The sequence below is a fragment of the Chanos chanos genome, chromosome 4, assembly GCF_902362185.1.
Source record: "Chanos chanos chromosome 4, fChaCha1.1, whole genome shotgun sequence".
Classification (NCBI taxonomy): Eukaryota; Metazoa; Chordata; class Actinopteri; order Gonorynchiformes; family Chanidae; genus Chanos; species Chanos chanos.
The window spans coordinates 28,779,763-28,799,893 of NC_044498.1; the positions used below are offsets into that span (position 1 = coordinate 28,779,763).

Below are 20,131 nucleotides of genomic sequence, written 5' to 3' on the forward strand. Positions count from 1 at the left end.
AAAAATTGGAAATGTCTCCGGCAGGTCTGCAATAAACATGAGTCTAGCAAGCCGCATGCTATTGCACTTACTAAGCTGAAGGCATACAGGCAAAGCCATGGACCACAAAGCCATGGGACAGTGTTAAATCAACTGCATGCTGATGCCATTTCATTTATAGAGTGAGACTGGAAACATGTTGTAAGATTATAGTAACAGATATGGTTCATGATAAGAGAACTGTTTAACCTGATGGTCTTATTACCATAGATACAAGGAAAGCTTCACACCTTTGGTGCCACATTACAGTTGGAGCCAAGAGCAACTGATAAAGGCAAAGTACAACCGGTAATGGGCAAATGGCAGCCATCACAGACAAAGGGGGACTTCAGCATTAACACCTAGATTCTGATTTGCATCAAGTAACATTGTACACCTATTGTCTGTTGCCATTTGCTTCATGGCATAAAAGGCTGATCTCGGTAACAGTTCTCTGAGTTAAGCTTCGCAGGCAGACACGCTGCTGGATTCCATCACCACCAAATAAAGCTCTCCAACCGCGCTTTTGGTCTGGTTCGTTTACTTGTAAAATCAGCAGAAAATCCAACAACGTTTTAAAGTTGTATTGGACATGTTATGTTGTGTGCCAAGCTGAAAATTCCACTTAGAGGGCGTAGAGAAACAGAGGAGGCGCTCAATAAAGGGAATTCCTTGGAGCTATGTGAGTTCATGTCAAAATATGATCCAGAAATTGAAAATAGACTGAAAGAACTCCACGAAATGCCATGCTCATGAGCCACCACATTCAGGACAAGCTGCTTGAGGCTGCAGCCTCTCTGCTCCTTCAAAAGATAAAGGCTGAATTGCAGGAGCAACCGGCATATTTTGCCGTATTTGCGGAAGAGTATAAAGATAAATCCAAATGTGAGCTAGTTGCTGTCTGTATCAGATTCATTCATGGAGGGGTAATCAAAGAACAAGTGGTAGGCTAGAAAATGTGAATGACTTAAACATAGAGACTGTGTCTGAGTCTCGAACATTAATTGGGAGGCAGTTCCATAACTGTGGGGCTCTGTAAGAGAAGGCTCTGCCCCCTGCTGCAGCCATCACAACTCAAGGTACCAACAAATGGCCTGCACCTTTTGATCTAAGTAGGCGTGGTGGATCATAAAAGACCAGGAGTTCGCGCAGGCACTGTGGCGCAAGATCATCTAGTGCTCTATAGGTTAATAGTAAGATTTTATAATCAATACGAGATTTGACTGGGAGCCAGTGCAGTGCGGATAAGATAGGGGTGATGTGATCATATCTTTTGGTTCTAGTAAGAACTCTGGCTGCTGCATTCTGAACTAACTGTAGTTTATTTATACACCTATTAGAACATCCAGACAGTAAGGCATTACAATAGTCTAACCTAGAGGTAATGAAAGCATGAACCAATTTTTCAGCATCTTGAAATGACAATGCATTTCTTATCCTGTTAATATTTCTAAGATGAAAGAAGGCTATCCTGGTAATATTATCTACATGAGCTTCAAATGAAAGACTGGGGTCAATAATTGCACCAAGGTCTTTTACTGCCGCACCTGATTAAAGAGAAAGGCCATCCAGAGTAACTATGTGATCGGAAAGCTTACTCCTAGCTGCATGTGATCCTAGTACAAGTACTTCTGTTTCTTCAGAGTTAAGTGAGAGGAAGTTAGTAAGCATCCAGTGCCTAATATCCTTTAGACATTCCTCAATTTTGTTAAGCTGGTGTCTCTCGTCTGGCTTCGCTGAGACATACAACTGTGTGTCATCAGCATAGCAGTGGAAGCTAATACCGTGTTTACGAATAATATTACCTAGAGGTAGCATATATAAAGAAAAAAGCAGTGGGCCTAAAACAGAACCTTGCGGGACTCTAAACTTTACCTCAGTATGTGCAGAGAAGTCACCATTTACATCCACAAACTGATAACGATCAGTCAAGTAGGACCTAAGCCATAAGAGGGCCGTTCCCTTAACTCCAACAACATTTTTTAGTCTATCAAGGAGAATGGTATGATCAATGGTGTCAAAGGCTGCACTGAGGTCAAGCAGCACAAGCAAGGAGACACAACCCTGATCAGAGGCCAGTAATAGGTCATTTGCAACTTTAACCAGTGCTGTCTCTGTGCTCTGATGAGGCCTAAATCCTGACTGATACATAAGAATAACATTCATGAAATGTAAGTATGAGCATAACTGCTGTGCTACAGCCTTTTCTAGGATCTTGGAGATAAAGGGGAAGTTAGATAATGGCCTGTAGTTGGACAAACAACAGGAGTCAAGGTCGGGTTTTTTAATTAGGGGTTTGATAACTGGTAGTTTAAAAGATTTAGGTACGTAGCCAGTGGTAAGGGAGGAATTGAGAAGCGGTTCGATTGACTACTGGTAGTATCTGCTTGAGGAAACATGTAGGTAAGGGATCTAGTACACAAGTTGGTGATTTTGATGAAGAAATTAGTGAGGTTAATTCGGTCGCTTGAAGGGGAGTAAAACATTCTAATCACTGATCTTATATAGTTATATTGTTATCTACAGTGTTAGTGATCAAATTATCTGGTTTAAAATCACCAGGTTTCCAGCAAATTCACCAGGTTTCCAGCAAAATGACCAGCAGCCAGGAAAATTTGTAGCTGTTGTTTATGAGAACAATTCGTATGTTGGGGTCATTATAGAATGGTCAAAGGACAAACAGGATGTCATGGTGTCATTCATGAAAATGAATAAGCGCTCTCATCACTTGAACTGGGGACGTCTGGATAAATGCTGGGTACTATTTGTTCACATCCTTCGAAAAGTTCCTGTACCTGATATAACAGGACGATCAGCACAACAGTATACACTGTCAGATGAGTGTCTCAAGGACTGCAAGAACCGGTTTGAGGGAATTTATAGGAAAACAAGCATGACTTAGGGTCATTTTCACATGTTCTGGTATTCTGCATCAATGTTGTAATCAATCGTATAGCTTTACCTGATTTTCCGATTGTCTGAGTTATAGTCCATAAAGTACAAGACAAGTCTTTTGTTTCTGTGACTGAAAATGAATCTGTCTGTGTAAATATGGTTAACAATGTCTTCTAGGCATTACAGGCTTTAATAAAAGTACATTTTTTTACCTTCACTGTTTGACAGTTTTCAACATGTTTCACTTAATTATTAAAAAGAACTATTAAAAAGAGCTTTAAATATCATGATTTGTTTGCCAAATAGTGATTGCTCTTTCTCATTGCAACTGATGTCTGTAAAAGACAACACACAGCCTGCATATTCACATTCCCTTGCAGAATGACCTAGTTTTTCAACATGGAGGGACAACCTCTCTTGGTTATTGTATATCAGGCAAAAATAAAGTATAGCATTTTTCTTAGAAATCACTGGGTGGTATTATTAGATCTGTGGGTGCCTCATAATAACCCTAATTAGGGTGTGCAAAAATGGTGCTGGAAACCAGTTGTTTCAGTCCAAAGACTGAAAATACTGAAACCAGAGTCCTGCACAGTCTGCACATGCAACATATAATACCATACTGATCCCAAACCCATGTGTTAGCCATTTCCTGAAAGCAAACCAATCCAAGCTATGAGAGCTGTATTCTGATCCAAAGCTGCTTACACAGCTTCTTAAATTATTACAGGAAAGCAGACTGCCTCAGAGTCAAGCCCAAATCATTATTAGACTATGTCAGCATTTTCAACTCCATGCTTACATTGTGGTTGTGCCTTTGCTAAAGCCTTGCTGTCTGCTTCTCAATCTGAGATGAAGATCTGCTATGACAAACAGTCTGTTCATCACACCTTTTGGGTGAAATACAAGTTGTTTGTGTTGCTCCTGATTCCTGTCTCAGCCTTACATGCAACATTCCCTTGTCCATATGACATTTAACAAAAACTGACTGAAACGGATTAGCCCTGACCATAAATGCCAAATCAATGTCTTTCATATTCACCTGCTTAAACCTTTAATTAAGAAACACAGGTAAAGTCAGGCCTTTTTATCTATAGATGCAGAAAAATCTTGTCCATGAATGTGTTACTAAACAAAGTGTCTTGATGCATGCTCAGTAATCCAGGTAAGGAAATCTGGGGTTGCTGAACAAAGGCTGATGGACCAGAAGAGGGCCAACTAAGGAAAACCTGCTCAGCTCCACAGAGATTATGCTCCTCCAGCATGTAGATGCCAGCAAGCCAGCACAATGGCTGAATAGCTGTAGCACTCACACCAGAACAAGACTAATAAATACCAAAAAAAGACTGATGAAACTAAACCACTGCCTCGTGCTTCAGACGCTGACAGGGTACACAAGATCAACCTAGCTGAAATGTTGGATGAAACATCATTTTTAATCGCTTATTTCCCACTGAAAATGAAAAAGTGCCACGACAGGGGATGGGACTGCACACAGTGGCAGTCGATAGTTGGATTCAGTGGTCTTTTGCTCAGAGACTACACTTCATTGCCATAATCGAAGTGTTCAAATGAGTGGACAATGGTTTCTGCATCAGCCATACTTAGAGAGAGCCTAATTTTAGAAGTATTACAGCGATAATAAAAGGCAGTTTGGGTTGTGTTTTTGATATGAGTGACTAGTGAGAGACCAGAGTCAAAAGTCACACCAAGGTTTTTGGCTGTAGAGTTTTGAGAGTTGATGCAGTTGTCAAAATTTAGGGTAAGATAACTAAAAAGAGGCTTATGCGAAGAGGGACCAATTACCAGCATTTCAGTCTTGCCTGCATTAAGCATCAAGAAATTTGAAGACATCCAACCCTTAATTAGCACAAAGACACACCTCAAGGTTAGCCAATTCAGAGCCAACTCGGTCACTGTGCTTGGTAGGTAAGAAAAGTATCGTAAGCATAACAATGTTGTAACTACAAATAATGTCACCCAAAGGGAGCATGTAAATAGAGAATAGGAAAGGGCCAAGGATGGACCCCTGAAGAACACCATACCTAAGTGCATGGTACTCAGAGGTCACATTATTATAGTGGACACACGATAAGATTACATCAAGAGAGCGCCAGGCCACTAATGCCAATTTGATTTTCCAGGCGCTTTAACAACCGACCATGTCAAATGCTGCGCTCAGATCAAGTAGAATAAGAATAGAGGTAGCACCAGTGTCTGTGGCTAATAAAAGATCATCACTTACTCCAGTAAGCACGGTTTACAAGGTGTAGCAGGTAGGGTAAACAATTTCAATTTAAATCTAAACAAATCGCAGTCCTAGATGGTCGCTGAGTCTGTTGAATAATTCTTGGCTATAAAATGCGCATCCATTGTAGATCTGATGTCGATCAAAGTCTGTCTGTCGTTGGTGATCATGACGTTAAAAAATAAAGCATTCTTGCCTAAAATATTTTGAATAAATTAACAAACAATTAAAGTTGAGGAAGAGCTCAAAGAATGACAGCCATCTTGAAAGTGTGTTACCATAGCATAGAAATTGACTCCTTGATGCAGACAGTGAGGATCTTTTCAGGTGAAGATTTCAAGATGAAGTTTGAACTAGAAAAATCTGGTAGGGTCATCATCAAGCTTGCCAAGATCACTAGCACAGATGGAATGAGACCTTAGAATATGGCAACACCACTAGAACCTGTCAGGAAAGGTCAAGCATACAGTCACAAGTACCAACATAACATAAACTGAAGCGAAACCTGTAGTCCAACCTCAATGGATGGAACAAAATCCAAGCACTTAACAGCTATGCCCTCCCAGTAATAAGCTACACTGAAGGAATCATCATATGGCCTGTTGAAGGGGTACAGAGACTGCACTGAATGACAAGGACACTGATGACCATGTAAAGAGCCCTCCATACAAGGACAGACATCCACTGCTTCTGTGTGACCCGGAATCAAGGAAGAAGAGAACTCTGAAACATCAAAACAACCATCAGAGCAGAGGAACTCAGTCTGGCTGGCTACATATGGACCCAAAGCAAGGCCAGGACACAATCATCCAAGCAATCGGTCTAGGAGGAGTGTATGAAAAACCAGACAAAAAGGCCATGGCCTGGAGGAGAGATCGGGTGGAAGACAACATTTGGACTAGGAGACACGAGATACTGCATGAAAAGTTCTAACACCAGGTAAAGGAAAAAGCCACTGTGGCCAAGGCATACAGAAGAACGAGGGGCAGTGGTCTCAAGGAATCAAGAGAAGCTCTCATCTCTGTGGTTCAAACCCAGAAACTGAACACCAAGTGCCACAAAGCAAGAGTACTGATGGTCACCAATGAGTGTAGACTGTGCAAGAAACAGGATGAGACAGTATCTCTTCTGACTGGATACCAGAGGATCGCCAACACAGAGCACTTAAAAAGGCACAATAATGACAGCATCAGCTAAGAATTGTTTGGGTCTCTGACTTAAACCATTCTGGATTGGTGTTTAGCAGATATATATATATTTACTTATAGTTGTCTTATGTTGTAAGTGTAATGGAAAAGGCTGTACATGGTTCAGTGGTGAGAAGATATACCTGAGAGCACTGAAACTGTTGATATAGGTCATGTGATATTCAGTCCACAAGGTAGAGTCTGACAGAGTGCAACTCCACTGGTTAAATTCTGCCAGAAACCTGTAGGTAGGGGTGTGTGTGCGTGTGTGCGTGTGTGTGTGCGTATGTATGCGTGTGTGTGTGTGCGTGCGTGTGTATGCGTGCGTGTGTGTTTGAGTGAGAGAGAGAGAGAGAGAAAAGAGAAAAACAAAAAGAACAAAGAGAGATATCTTCATCCATCAAATCTTCTTATATGGAAAAGAAAACCAACATCACAAGATATGTAATGTACATGCAGTTCATATCATTTTTCACAAAACAAAAATTAGAGAACAGGCAGAAATTCACCAAGATTTCATATTTCCTCTTGTCTTTTCCAGGCTTAAAAGTTCTTCCAAGGGCATAAGCACTGAAAATTGATAGTCCTGCCAAAGGCCTGACTACCCAAGCAAACAGCCATGCTGTTCAAATATTTATGTTTGGATCAATGTTGGCAGAGGGGAACTGACCGTTCGGGAAAATGCTGCAGCTCCTCCAAACAGGCACGTGTAACCTTCTGTTCCAGGGTGACATCAATCTTTCTGGAACCTTTAATATTCCCCATGATGTTCTATGAATACACCAGAAAGTCTGAATACACTCAAATCTTTGAATGGAGCAAAAATCTGAACTTAAAAGTACGCTGCTGTGATCTAGTGGAGAGGAGGAAATCATAGTCAGTCATGTCCCACATACATACACACACTTTATAATGAACATATCACTTACACTCTGCATTTTTCCTCTGATTTTGAAAAAGCATCATTGGAAATATTGATGTGACTACTCAGCATAACTCACAAGTCTTCTAAAAAGCTATCTCAGTTATACAGCTCCGTGGTGTTTACTAGTTACTTCTAGGGGTCTCACAATATACCGGAATTGACAATGACCGTGATATTTTAAAAATGAAACATTGATAATGTTAACAATGCACATACGATAATATCGTAAACTAGAGATGCGTGCTGAAGCAGGTGTGCAGGAGATTGGAACGAAACTGGTGGGCCACTAAACTAGAGGTCTTCTGCCTCGCCTGGCACGACAGCCTTATAGATTATAAATGTGCCCTGTCCAGAGCCAAATCTGCTTATTACTAGAAAATCATTAATCTTAACAGAAATAATCCCAGGTTCCTTTTTGACACTGTATCTAAACTTAACCAGGGTTGGATGTCTTAAAATTTCTTGATGCTTAACACAAGCAAAACTGAAATGCTGGTCATTGGTCCCCTTTCGCATAAGCCTCTTTTTTGTCATGTATTTGGGAAGTGGTTTTTTTTTTTGGCCATGTGATGTCCTCAGTCTTTGTTTTGTGCCTGTTTAGTTCATTATTGATGTATTGTTTTCACCTGTGTCTTGTTCTGTCTGTCTATTTAAGCCTCTTGTTTTCTTCAGTTCTTTGCTCAGTCTTGAGTTGTTACCCAGCGTACGATTCCTGATCAAGCCTTGTAGTAAGCTCTGTGTGTTTTCTTGGATTGTCCCCTGTTGCTGAACCCCTGTTTTTGAACTAAGATTCTGCCTGCCGTTTTCTCTGGATTTGATACTGGATATCTTACTGGTTTTGACCTCTGCCTGGAACTGTTTACTGATTTTTGCTTGACTCCCTTGGATACCTCTGCCCTCATTCACCCATTAAAAGAATCACTTTAACTGCATCACTTTTGCCTTGCTTTCCGCATTTGTCCGCATCAGTTCATCCAGTTGCCTTTTCACTATCCATTAAGTAATGTAATTGTTTTTTTCGTACGCATTTGTACAGTTATGGTTACAGACTCTCCAGCTCATTACACTCGCACTTTGAGTGTAATTCACTTGACAAAAAAGAGACAAAACACACAAACAATTTTAAAGATGAATTTGACTGATAGCATTATTATTGTTATTTTGATATGCGAAAATACCATTATTGTGAATTCTTTTGGCCACGATAATCGCGCAGTAAAAATCTATAAAACAGTCAAGCTAATGGCATTTGTGATTCATTCAGTAGCTTCACCTTGACACTCATGATTTCGGGTAAAGTGATATACTTACCGTCCAAATGTCCATGTGTATCTGAGAGGTGTAAAATTCCTCTTCAATCTCTGGCCTTTTCCCCTCTTTCCACATGTCATCATATTCCAGCTTTATTACTCCGGTCAGGAATGATGCCACATCCTCCTGTTGAGCACAGATGTATGGTTAATTGGCCAGTTGCGAAACAAAAAAGTGAATTGTTCTGCAGAGAGACTGATTTAAGAGGTTTATAGAAATCTTTTTTTATGACAATTCTGGAGACTACTTACACAAAGTTTACCTTTATGCTACATGTCATTTATTTTGTATTAGTTTTCTACTTGTCACGTAATTCATGTTATGAGTATTCTGTAATGAGGAAATTGTTTGCCTCGAGAAAGACAATGCTAAGCAAGCACCAAACACTGGCCATGCAGCATCAGAAATCCTGTTTAATTTGGATCAGCAGGAGTCTGACTTTCTGACTTCTAAATCAAAAATAATGATGCTTAATTATGGTGTGCATTTGACTTTGGGTTGATACTTTGGGCCAAGTAATCCTGACTTTTTGACCTCACGGCAAACAGAGTCAGAAATGAGCCTGTAGTGTAACTTGCCAAAGGAGTGGGGCAGTTTAGGTTGAACAAATTGGTGATAATACAACAGGTAGATGGATGGCTGCAACAGGTGGTTTCAGAAGGCTTGCACTGTACAAAATGCTAACATATAACAAAATAATGGTATCAACTCTAAGGTGTGCAGAGGAGCTGAAGATGAAATAACAGATGTAAGATACACCCATGTTATTTCTAAGACAACTTGTTCAGCATATGATGCCATTATTAGCTATACCAAGCATTTATAAACCAAGCAATCCAGTTATACAAGAGCTAGCTACAAACAAAGGCAGAGAAATGGAAATAAACTGTGACAGTAGTTTGCCTGTTAAATGAAACTGATAGATAATTCCCATTCTTCTTCTGTTCTAGCTAACTGTTTTGGAACCAAAGAAAGTAGCAGCTGGCACACAGCCCAGAGAACATTTCAATCTACATGGTGAAGGTGGAAACTTAAAAGCCTGTTAAAGCACTATTATAAGGACAGAAAAAGCAAGGTCAGAGTTCACAATGTCAAAGCATGTCTTCATTTCCCCAAGTTCACCACATTCAATACACTGGTGGAACCAAGGCACATTCACTACAGAGACATATACAACGGCATCTAATCTACACACAGAGGACTAACAAACTAGAGATAGACAGGGACAACAATATCCTGGCTACTTTAGGTATACAAGAATGAATGACTACACACGTATGTATTATTATTATTCACAAAGAGGCACGCTTAACCAAAAGAAACTGTCTGAGTGATGGTCCAATGGAGTTACTTACACTACTGGTAGTGAGGAAAAGGAAAAGGAGAAGAGGAGCCGACCCAGCCACGTTCAGGTGTAAGAGACCGAAGTTACTAAGGTTGACTTTAGGAGACTGTGAGCGAAACTTAGTCCTGCTTGTGAGGAATTGGCACCGACACTAACAACATGACAACTGACACAACTGGAGCTTAACTGAAGCTAAGCCGGAACTGAGCTGTAGGGTAGTAGGGGGTCTAGTTTTTATCTGATTTGGAAATGGGGGATGCTGCTATCCTTTTGGGGTGTCTGTGTGAAGGAACGAGACACTCCTTGGAATTTGGTAAGTGTTACTCTTAGCTCAGTATAAATAATTTTAAATATTCTTTTTTCCGGTTATGGAATAGTAAAATTATATTAGACTCCCTGCATCCATGGCATTTTATGCTTCTGAACGAGATCAAATCTGATTGCTCGAACATTATGGACAAAGTAGTTTCAATGAAAGCTTGAGAATTAGCTGTTGGTTAATCGGCCAGTGGTTATTTAAAAGCCCTATAACACGTTTGATACAAGTGATTATTCCCTGATGTTATACAGGTTAGTTTCCTTTTCTTTTGTTTTATATAGTTTGTGAATGAGTAGAACAATGCAGATTGGACTTATGGCATGGTCCAATTCCCAAGAGAAACTGAGGTGATCTGGTCTTCGTAGAAATTGATTGTTGTCAACATGTGACCAGATGGTACAGAGGTTGCTGCGCAAAAACATTGAGCCTGGTGTCTGTTAGCTGCTAAGACAAGTGTTTTTTGCTTTCATGTGCATTGGTCCTGAACGCAGAGAGGCTTGGGCCACAAACAGGGTCAAAGAAACAGAAAGGGAGGAAGAGAGGGTCGGTCAGAGAGAGAGAGAGAGAGGGGAGAGAGAGAGAGAGAGAGAGAGAGAAAAACAGGGGGACATTGGGAGAGTCTGTACAACTTTTAACCTCAGAATCAGTGAAATATTTATTAGCCCACGTATCGCAATGTAAAAAGTCTCTCCTCCAATTGCTGCAAGACAAGCATTAATGTATGTGATAGAAGGAGCCTTTGGATTCATTCTGGTTTGCCTCCATGCTCCACAGCTCCTAACTCTATAACAGTGAGTGTGCTGGATACTTTATTGACCCTTACAGTTGGGAGGTTTGATAACACTATAGGCACTTTTGGACCAAACAGTTATGGGGTCTCATTTGAGAGGAACTACCCCCTGGGGAGCTCTCTCTAGAACTACATACGTTCTAGGGCTTTTTTTCTGTTTGCATTCGCACCGCCAGTAGGAACGCTGAAGTGACGTAAGCCAGCAGATGGTGGTATAGCAACGTCACGCTAAGAGCTGTTGTTTACATGGCTAAGCAGGGTAGCTGCACATTTTAAAGTACAAATTAAAGACTTTTAAGACCTTTTAAATACCTCTAAAAGGAAAATATAATACCATCACTGTGGCAAAATATATCGACAAACTAGACTACAGTATACACAGTTATTGAGTTTTATTGAATTTGAATGACAGAAATATTCAGTGCACATTATATAACATAACTGCCTTCTCATTAACGAAAATAAAACTGTATGGCGATAGACCCAGTCCAATGGGGGAAAGAAATATCCCCCTGCATTCACGACCGCAGTAGCAGTGAACAACTCGAGGGGCATAGTACTTTTTGGGCGTTAGCATAGCACTTTTCCCGGACACTTGCTTGCAGCATCGTGCTTTTGGTTTTTTTGCCTTTTCTCCGTCGCAGCCCTCAAATCGTGAGCTGGATAAATACGTTCTTCTAGGTTAAAATGCAGATCACAGCCACACAAGCGGACACACAGGCACCTACTGAAGCGGAGTGTATGCTACCTCTTTAATGTACATACAAATAGGTATTTGTTGTGGGATATAAAATAACCAGTAAAATAAAACATAAAAATGGTACATGCCTCCCCTCCTACAATTCCAGATATTTTAAGACACTTTTAGACCTGAATATCAAAAACTAAATTTAAGACCCTCTAAGATGTTATATTTTACACAGATTTTTAAAAATGGCGGTTGCAATCATCGTATCCCTACGTCTGGACCAATCACCATACACCTACGTAACCCAATGTTCCTATTGCGTTGCGAAAGCACTTACCCTGAAGTAGCCCCTCAAAATGGCGTTCTAAGAAATATGATCATTCCAGCGGTGCAAACACGTGAAAAAGGGGGTACTGTCTCCAACAATGGAGAAGTCCCTCCAGTGTGAAAGCGCCTTATGTAACACAATTTTGGTTCCTGGGTAATAAGTGCTATATCCTAATTGCTCATATTTAAAAAGTATAGAAAATGGCTATTATTCCCTTCAAACTTTGCTTTTGTGACGTGGACAATAATATCTTGAAATGTACCTATTTCCAATGGGAAAATGGTCAGTGTGTGACAAACAAAGTACTTCTTCTCTCATTTGATGGCTAATTTTTAAAAGTAATTTACAGTATTATTGTAAATCTTGAAAAACTACTCACTTCTAAATCCTTTGTGGTCACTTTTGTATGACTTTAGTATAAATACATGTTAATTTCAATTCATATGTTGTTTTTTCTGACTTCATGTGAATGAAAATGTGCAAATTTGCCCATTTTCCAAATGGAAATAGGTACATTTCAAAATATTTGTAATTGCACTGAACCACATGCTTCTCTTGCATAAAAATATTAATATTCTGAGGGAAGCAGTACTTGTATCTGAGGCATGCTAAAAGAAACACACTCTCATTTCAAGAAAACATTGCCATCGGAATGCAACAATAAACAACTGTTGGAAAATATAGTTTCATATAAAATTGTTGGAGTTGGAGTTCAGTTCAGTTCAGTACTGCTGTCACTTCATTTAAATGGAGTATTATTGTAGCCTGAAGTTACAATTAAAGCAAACAGTGCACCGGATTAACATTTTCAAAACCCAAATGGCACAGGGGCATTCAAATTATTACCTACTGAGTGTCTGATAAAGGGAGGTCTAATATGTGTGTTCATTTGATGCTAAAAACAGCAATTTGCACATGACATATCGATCTTAAACAAGAGAAAGAAAATCATAGAATATCACAGCTTATGTGTTGCACATATTATACAACAAAGGTATCTTTATTTCCCTTTTTTATCTGTAAGGGGTGCTAATTGAGCTTTGTTTTATCAGTATTATGTTCTGGTGCAATTCCCTGGTTGTGTTTTGTACCCAAGGATTCTGGACCAGCAACATAACTCACCCTCAGACGGCCACAGTAATTGTCCTCAAGTCGTTCCAAGAAGCCATCCTCCAGTGGCAAGGTTCTCAGCTCTTCTTTCATCTCTGGTCGCAGTGAAAAGCTTCCCATGATTCTTTCACTGTGTGAAGGGTGTCATTTTAAGATTCATCATCATCATTATCATCATCATCTCTTTGTTTGACAATGATTTGAGTGTTTTATTTTCTTCTTTTTCTCTGTCTAAATTGTCCAGCATCCAGTGCTCATAAGCTTCTTTCTCGCGTGACAGATGCATAGGAACTGACTATAATATTTTTCCATTGTGAGCAAAATGTTACCATCAAGGAACATAAAATCTGTAGTGTTTCTTATGGTTGAAGAAAGCGTAGGAGTTACATTACATTACATTCACTCACCGTAATAAATATACACTGTGTGATGGTACAAACATTACACCGTACATTTAAGAAAAAAAAAAAGAAAACAAATGGCATTCTGGATTTTGATTAAAAGCACATTACATATTCAGTCTCCTGACACACGAAAATATGGTTTTGAGTGTTGTGAGAGTAAATATGTGAAGTTAATCAAAATTTTATAAAATGCTCTTTTGATGGGCTCCTTCAATGACTTTTTAATTGGTTTACAAAAACACTTTAATGTGTTCCTTAAGACAGATATTTATTCACTTTTTGTTATTGAACATTCATATGTCTACAAAAACAAACAAATTACTTTTATTATGAGTTAGCAGAATTATGTATTATGTAGCATTGTGATTTACTTGATGGTGACAATGATTTATTATTATCACCTCAGCGATAGCTAAAGAACATAACATCCAGCATGTTCTCTTAATGTTATGTAGATTTAGAAACTAATTTCATGAAAAAGACCATATGAATGTCTGGTTGTTGCATCAAAATTACCCAGAACTGCTAAGAGCTGATTTTAATTACAGCTAAACAATTCAAAGCAACAGCAACTCACCTCTTATACTGATGTATAATAAACTCCAACAAATGGTAATATTCGCGAAGTTCCTTCACATCTTCCAGAATCTTCTTTAAATGCTGTCCAATAACATCATGGCAGCACATCACATAGGTCTCAAACACATTAAAACTGGGTGGGTATGAACCTTGGAGCTCTCCCTTAACCTTCTCCAAGTCCCTGACGATAGCTTTACCAAGGAGCCCCAAGTGAACTGCCAACCAAGAAGCATTCTGCTCTCGCCCCTCTAAATGAACACTGTCAACTGAATCCTTCAGTCCGTCATGGACAGCCATCTTCCAAGCTTCCCTCCATCTACTCATTCCTCCTGGTTCTCCCTCCCTCCTCTCTTCTTCCTGGATGATGCGAGCCACAAATACCAGCAGTTCTTTGTTTCGGGATGGAAAGGCATTAGACTGTCGAACAATTTCAACAACTTTGTTCCTCAGGGCCACATATAGCAGGTCAAGGTCCTTTTTTTTATGGTTGAGCTCCTTGTGTGAAGCATCCCCACCCACAGCCTCCATGTCACAACTGAACTCCACTCGTAGAGACAGCAGGTTCACATACGCCTCCTCCAAAACCTCCATTTCAATTAGCTTGTTAATCTGCATTACTATACTCCAAGTCAGAGCAAGACAGATTGAGACAGAAAGAGAGGGGGGGGGTGATAATTTTGTCTGTGAATGATATCTAAAAAAAATGGATTTGTAAGTGAAAGGTAAAATTTAGTTACTATCAAGGTTCTACAATCTAATAATAAGCACAACTTCAGTGTAGTAACAGAGGGATGTAATGTTTTTTCCTGCAAAGCATTGCATTCAGTTCTCTTCAGGTAAACATAAGAAAAAAAAAAATCAAATATCATAACATGGTTTGTTTAGCACCATGGGTGGTTAGGAACAGAATGAGAACTAACTGTGAAGTCTGTAAAATGGACACAAACTTCTCTTAATATTTTACATGATCAGTGGTTAAAGTGAAGTGCAGTTTTATACCTCAGTTGCAGTTTATAGCTCTGTTAGAATAAATAAATAAATAAATAAATAAATAAATAAATACATACATAAATATAGCTGTGAGCAGCAATGAAAGGGCCAAGCAACGCAAGGCCACCAGGTAGATAACTAATCAGAACAACCCCTGAACAAGACACCAGACCATTCCAGGGTGATCAGACATATTGAAACGTAATATGCTCCATGAGGGTGCAAGATTCCACCAAAATCTACCTACGGCTTCTTTGGCCTGCCATAGAGAACCACTGAAAAAAGATGATACCAAGATGGCTGAAAAACAAAATGACCAAAGCAGAGGGTTCACAAATTCTAAGGACATTGCTAAGGCTCTTTTTGGTTAATCATTTTTGTTTTGGTTTTCTTTTGGCCTTGTGGACTTTCTGGTTTTGGATGGGCTTTGGAAGAACTGGGGAAGGGAGATGTGTATATTGTATATATTGCTTGTTTGATGCTTATTTGGTGGTATTTGATTGTATTGGTGTGGTATTGTTTGTGTGGGGTGATTTGTTTTTTGGGGGTTTTTTTTGTCATTGCTTGTTCACCAATTTGCACAATACAGTTTGTTGGGGTGAATATAAATTGACTGGCGTTTGTAATTATCCATACAACTTCTAAGCAGAAACAGTGTATTTTCCATCAAACCTTTAGTGTAACTTCTAACTGATAAGGAAGTCAGGGGGATTGTTACATGCTCACATCCTGTTTTGGAGTCTTCCCCATCGAATTTCATTGGATGACAGTGGCTATATCTTTTGGCCTGGCAAAATTCTTTTGATAACACCTTGTCAGAATCCTGTCTAAATGATACTTGCCAAATTTTGTGGTGATAGGATCAATGGTCTAGGAGTAGTTCGCAAGAGTAGGGTTTTTAAAAACTCAAAATGGCGGACAAAACAATTTGGCAGATTCTAGTAAAATGGGTAGATTCCACTCATACTAACCCAGGGATTCAGAGGACAAAAGATCACTACTCTAGGAGATATGGTTCAAAAGTTGTAAGTAAAAATGTACCATGAAATTTGGCCTGTTGGTGGTGCTACAGCGATGCATGGATTGACCCCGAATTTGGTGCCTGGATACCTTGGTCTGTCCTCTATCGGTGTGCTACATTTTGCAACTGTTTACCATATGGTTCTAGGGGCTGCCATAGACTCCCAGAGGGGAACCCATAATAATAATAATAATAATAATAATAATAATAATAGTGAATGAAAAATTCTAACAATTACAGTAGGTGCCTGCACCTTTGGTGCTTCGCCCCTAATTACACATTAACCGTGAGCATGTTTTTAAAACAGTGTCAACGATAAAAGCTAGTTGACCACAGTAAAACACTACTTCAGGAGTCAAACATCCTAACAAGGCTCAAACTAATAGCACAGTGGCCATCAGCATCTGTTCTGAGGCTCAGGAAGGAAGACTTACACTGGACTAGCTAACAACCACAACATATGCTAGGGTCATCACTGTGTGTAGAGGATGGAAGTTACACAATTACAACTGTAAAGTGACATGTTGCAATGTATGACTAAAGTGTAAAATTATGCACACCAAAAAAAAAACAACCAAACAAACAAACAAAAAAACAAAACAAAAGAGAGAAAAAAAAGAAAATGAAATAAGTTTGTTGTTTAAGAGATCCTTATAATGAAATTTTTCCCCTCAGCTGATTCAAAGATTTTACAAGTTTTGTACACTTCAAGAATTGCCATAAAACTGCCAAAGGCATTCCAGAGAGACTGAAGTGCAAACAAGTTCTTCCTAGGGAACAAAGTATCTGTAAACCATAAAGCTTTGAATGCATAAACCCCTTTCACACATGCACTGCAACCCTAAAATAATCTAGACTCTAACTGGAAGGGCTGTCTGTGTGAACGGAAATGTCCAATTCAGTCGGACTGAATCTTAAATGGGCTTTTTTCTACCAGTCCCCTAGTACAAAGTCCGCTGTACGTCCGATTGAGTCGTGCGAATGGAGCAGATTATAGTCCGGAGAATGCACAGCGAGCAAGTGGGCGTGTTGATGCCGATCCTAACACACAACTGGCGCAAAACTGGAAGAATACAAACATCAGAGGGTGAATAAGAAGGGTCATTTACACAAGACACCAACAAAAATGTCTAACTGGAACTTCTGTCGGTCAGGGCTGACGCTGAAATCGTCAGACAAAAGTCAGTAGCCTCGTCCGCCATTTTCGACGTGTTGTAAACAAAAATGCAATTTTTGCAGTGTACTTTTTGCGTCATGTCCTGCCTCCTGCACGCTCTACCGAGGTGCCACGCCTTGCCTACATCAAATGGAGTATTTCAACTAGGTGAGAACACGTCTGACACTGTCAGTCTCCTGTTCTGTGCTACATATATGAAAGGGCAACTTCGGACAAAATGCAAACCTGATTCTGCGGACCTAGTCCATAGTACACATGTGAAAACAGCTTATGACTGAAAGAAGACAGATATTGCTTGATTTTAAGACAGGTTACAGCTTCTTCTACTGCCATAAGTTCATTTCAAATGTTGCAGACCACAAAGGAGTGTTCTGAAGCAATGTGATGTTCCCCAAGATTTTACTGAAAAGCCCATTAGAACTTCATCATGAAAACTCATACTGATCATTAAGTCATCTGAAGACTATAACTATAAACGTCAGAGCAGATTTTTGGGTATACTCAGCAGGTTAGACAGGGAGCAAGAAATAGGTAAGATAAGAGGAGAGATAATTACAAATAGGAAAAAAACAAAGTGTAACACTTGCTGACTTTGGCACACAGTTGGCTATGTTCCCTCAGGCTGATATGAGAGTTAAGGTCACTCTTCATCTCACTCAGCAGTAGCCAAATACAGTCAGGCCCTTGAGTGGTTGTGAGGAGATTTATATGACTCACATGGAAAAATGAGGTGAGAAAATGTTTGCGAACCCCTTGGGCTGTTACAGCAACCTACCAACAATTATGAAAATCACCAAAATCGAATTTAGTTATTCTCTGTATCTTCATCAAGTTTTTTTCTTTTTTTTTCCCCTCATTTATAGGCCTGTCTTATTAAGCCAAGAAGCTGCCTCTGAAAAGCTGCTGTGTGAATATTATAGTTACAGAGTAATGAGCAAATGATGTACTCTCTCTCTTGGGTGCACTTAAAAGCTGTGGTGGTCTTTTGTATATAGCCAAATATAGGTTGGTGATGTGGAAGGGAATGGGTAGGAGTTAGGAGTATGTGTGGAGGAGCGAAAGAGTCTGTGACAAAGAGTTTTCAGAATGAAACTGAAAGTTGTCCATTATAAATTTTTATAACAATGTAAACCCTGTTTACAATGTTGCCTGGTAATGTGCGAATAAGGGATCAGTTTGCCTTTACTTCGAACTAATTGGTGGCTTACAATTGAGCCAATGATAAGAACTGTCATTAAAAACTACATTAGCAAGCACATTCCATGCAGACCCCAGCATTCAAATAAGGGCTATGCAATAGATTATGGTGTGTGATACACAAATAAAAATGGAAAATGCTTAATGTGCATGACAGTATCAGGAAGTTGATTACAAGCTACATGATTAATTATGCTGATCTTGTGTTCTAAAGTTGCTGAAATAAAGAGCATTTATTTCATGTTGTGCCACAGTGATTAAGATGGAAAACCCCCACAGTGACAATGTGGGGCTTCAAAATCTTTTGCAGCTTTACATCTGTTTTTGTTTATGCAGTATATGTTTAATTCACCCTGTATATAGCCAAAATAAGCTGTCTACTTAACTTTTCTTATGATGATAGTTTAATTTAAAATTTATAATCATGACTTGAAGTTATAAAATCTCACCTTGAAGAATGTGGCAGCCATGCAAAGGACAGACTTAGGACACAACAGGTACATTCAGGTTTGGATATAACAAGGTGGAAACCATTGACTAAAATATGATTAAATTTACCTGACAGAGGTATGGCAGGGATCTCAGGCAGAATGTATGAATCTCTGACCTCTGGGCGTTCGATGACCTCTGGTATCTTTGCCTCTGCCACATACTCTGTGGCTTGTGAGGGCTCCTGTTGAGGGGTCTTCACCTTCATACTCACAAGAGGCTTTCTTACCGATAACCTGTGTTTGAAAGATTCCTTTATCTTCAGTCCTAAGTTAGAGTCTGGGACCAAACAAAAAGAGTATGTAAATAAGTGTGTGTATATATATACACATACATACACATATACAGTGGAAAGAAAAAGTATGTGAACCCTTTGGAATTGCCTAGTTTGCTCCATTAATTGGTGATCCAATCTACATCTAAGTTACAAGTATAGACAAACACAATGTGCTTAACCTAATACCACACAAACAATCATAATCTTTCATGTCACTTTTGAATACATCCATTAAACATTTACAGTTCTGGTGGAAAAAGTAAGTGAACCCTTAGGCTAATGACTCAAAATAAGAGCTATTTGGAGTCAGGAGTTAGCAAACCTGGAGTCCAAAAAATGAAACAAGATTGGAGCGAGGTGTAGAGCTACTCTGACTTATAAAAAAAACACTCAAACTTTTTGAGTTTGCTATTCACAAGAGGCATCTGCTGATGTGAACCGTGCCTTGCAAAAAAGAGATCTCTGAAGACCTACGACCAAGAATTGTTGATTTGCATAAAACTGGAAGGGGGTACAAAGTAATCTCAAAGACTTTAGGTATTCACCAGTTCACTGTTAGACAAATTTTCTACAAATGGAGATGATTTAGTACAGTGGCTGCTCTCCCTCGAAGTGGGCGTCCAGGCAAGTTGACTCCAAAGGCACAATGCAGAATGCGCCACGAGGTAAAAAAGAAGCCTAGAGTAACAGCTAAAGGCTTAAAAGGAATCATTGGAACTGGTCAACATCTCTGTTCAAGAGTTAACCATATGCAAAACATTAAACAGACATGGTGTCCATCACACCACAGAGGAAGCTGCTGCTTTCCAACAAAGAAATCACTGCATGCCTGA

At 39.4% G+C, this 20,131-nt stretch overlaps 1 protein-coding gene across 2 annotated transcripts in view; it reads right to left on the reverse strand.

Moving 5' to 3' along the window:
• exoc3l4 (exocyst complex component 3-like 4) overlaps positions 1-20,131 on the reverse strand; it is a 55,880-nt gene that overhangs the window by 21,934 nt on the left and 13,815 nt on the right. For both annotated transcript variants that reach the window (XM_030770489.1, XM_030770488.1), the window contains exons 4-9: positions 19,091-19,300; positions 14,146-14,764; positions 13,177-13,294; positions 8,585-8,710; positions 7,019-7,119; positions 6,492-6,590 (exon numbers count right to left, since the gene is read on the reverse strand). In XM_030770489.1, the coding sequence (XP_030626349.1) occupies positions 6,492-6,590; positions 7,019-7,119; positions 8,585-8,710; positions 13,177-13,294; positions 14,146-14,764; positions 19,091-19,300 (1,273 nt within the window). The remainder of the gene's footprint in view (positions 1-6,491; positions 6,591-7,018; positions 7,120-8,584; positions 8,711-13,176; positions 13,295-14,145; positions 14,765-19,090; positions 19,301-20,131) is intronic.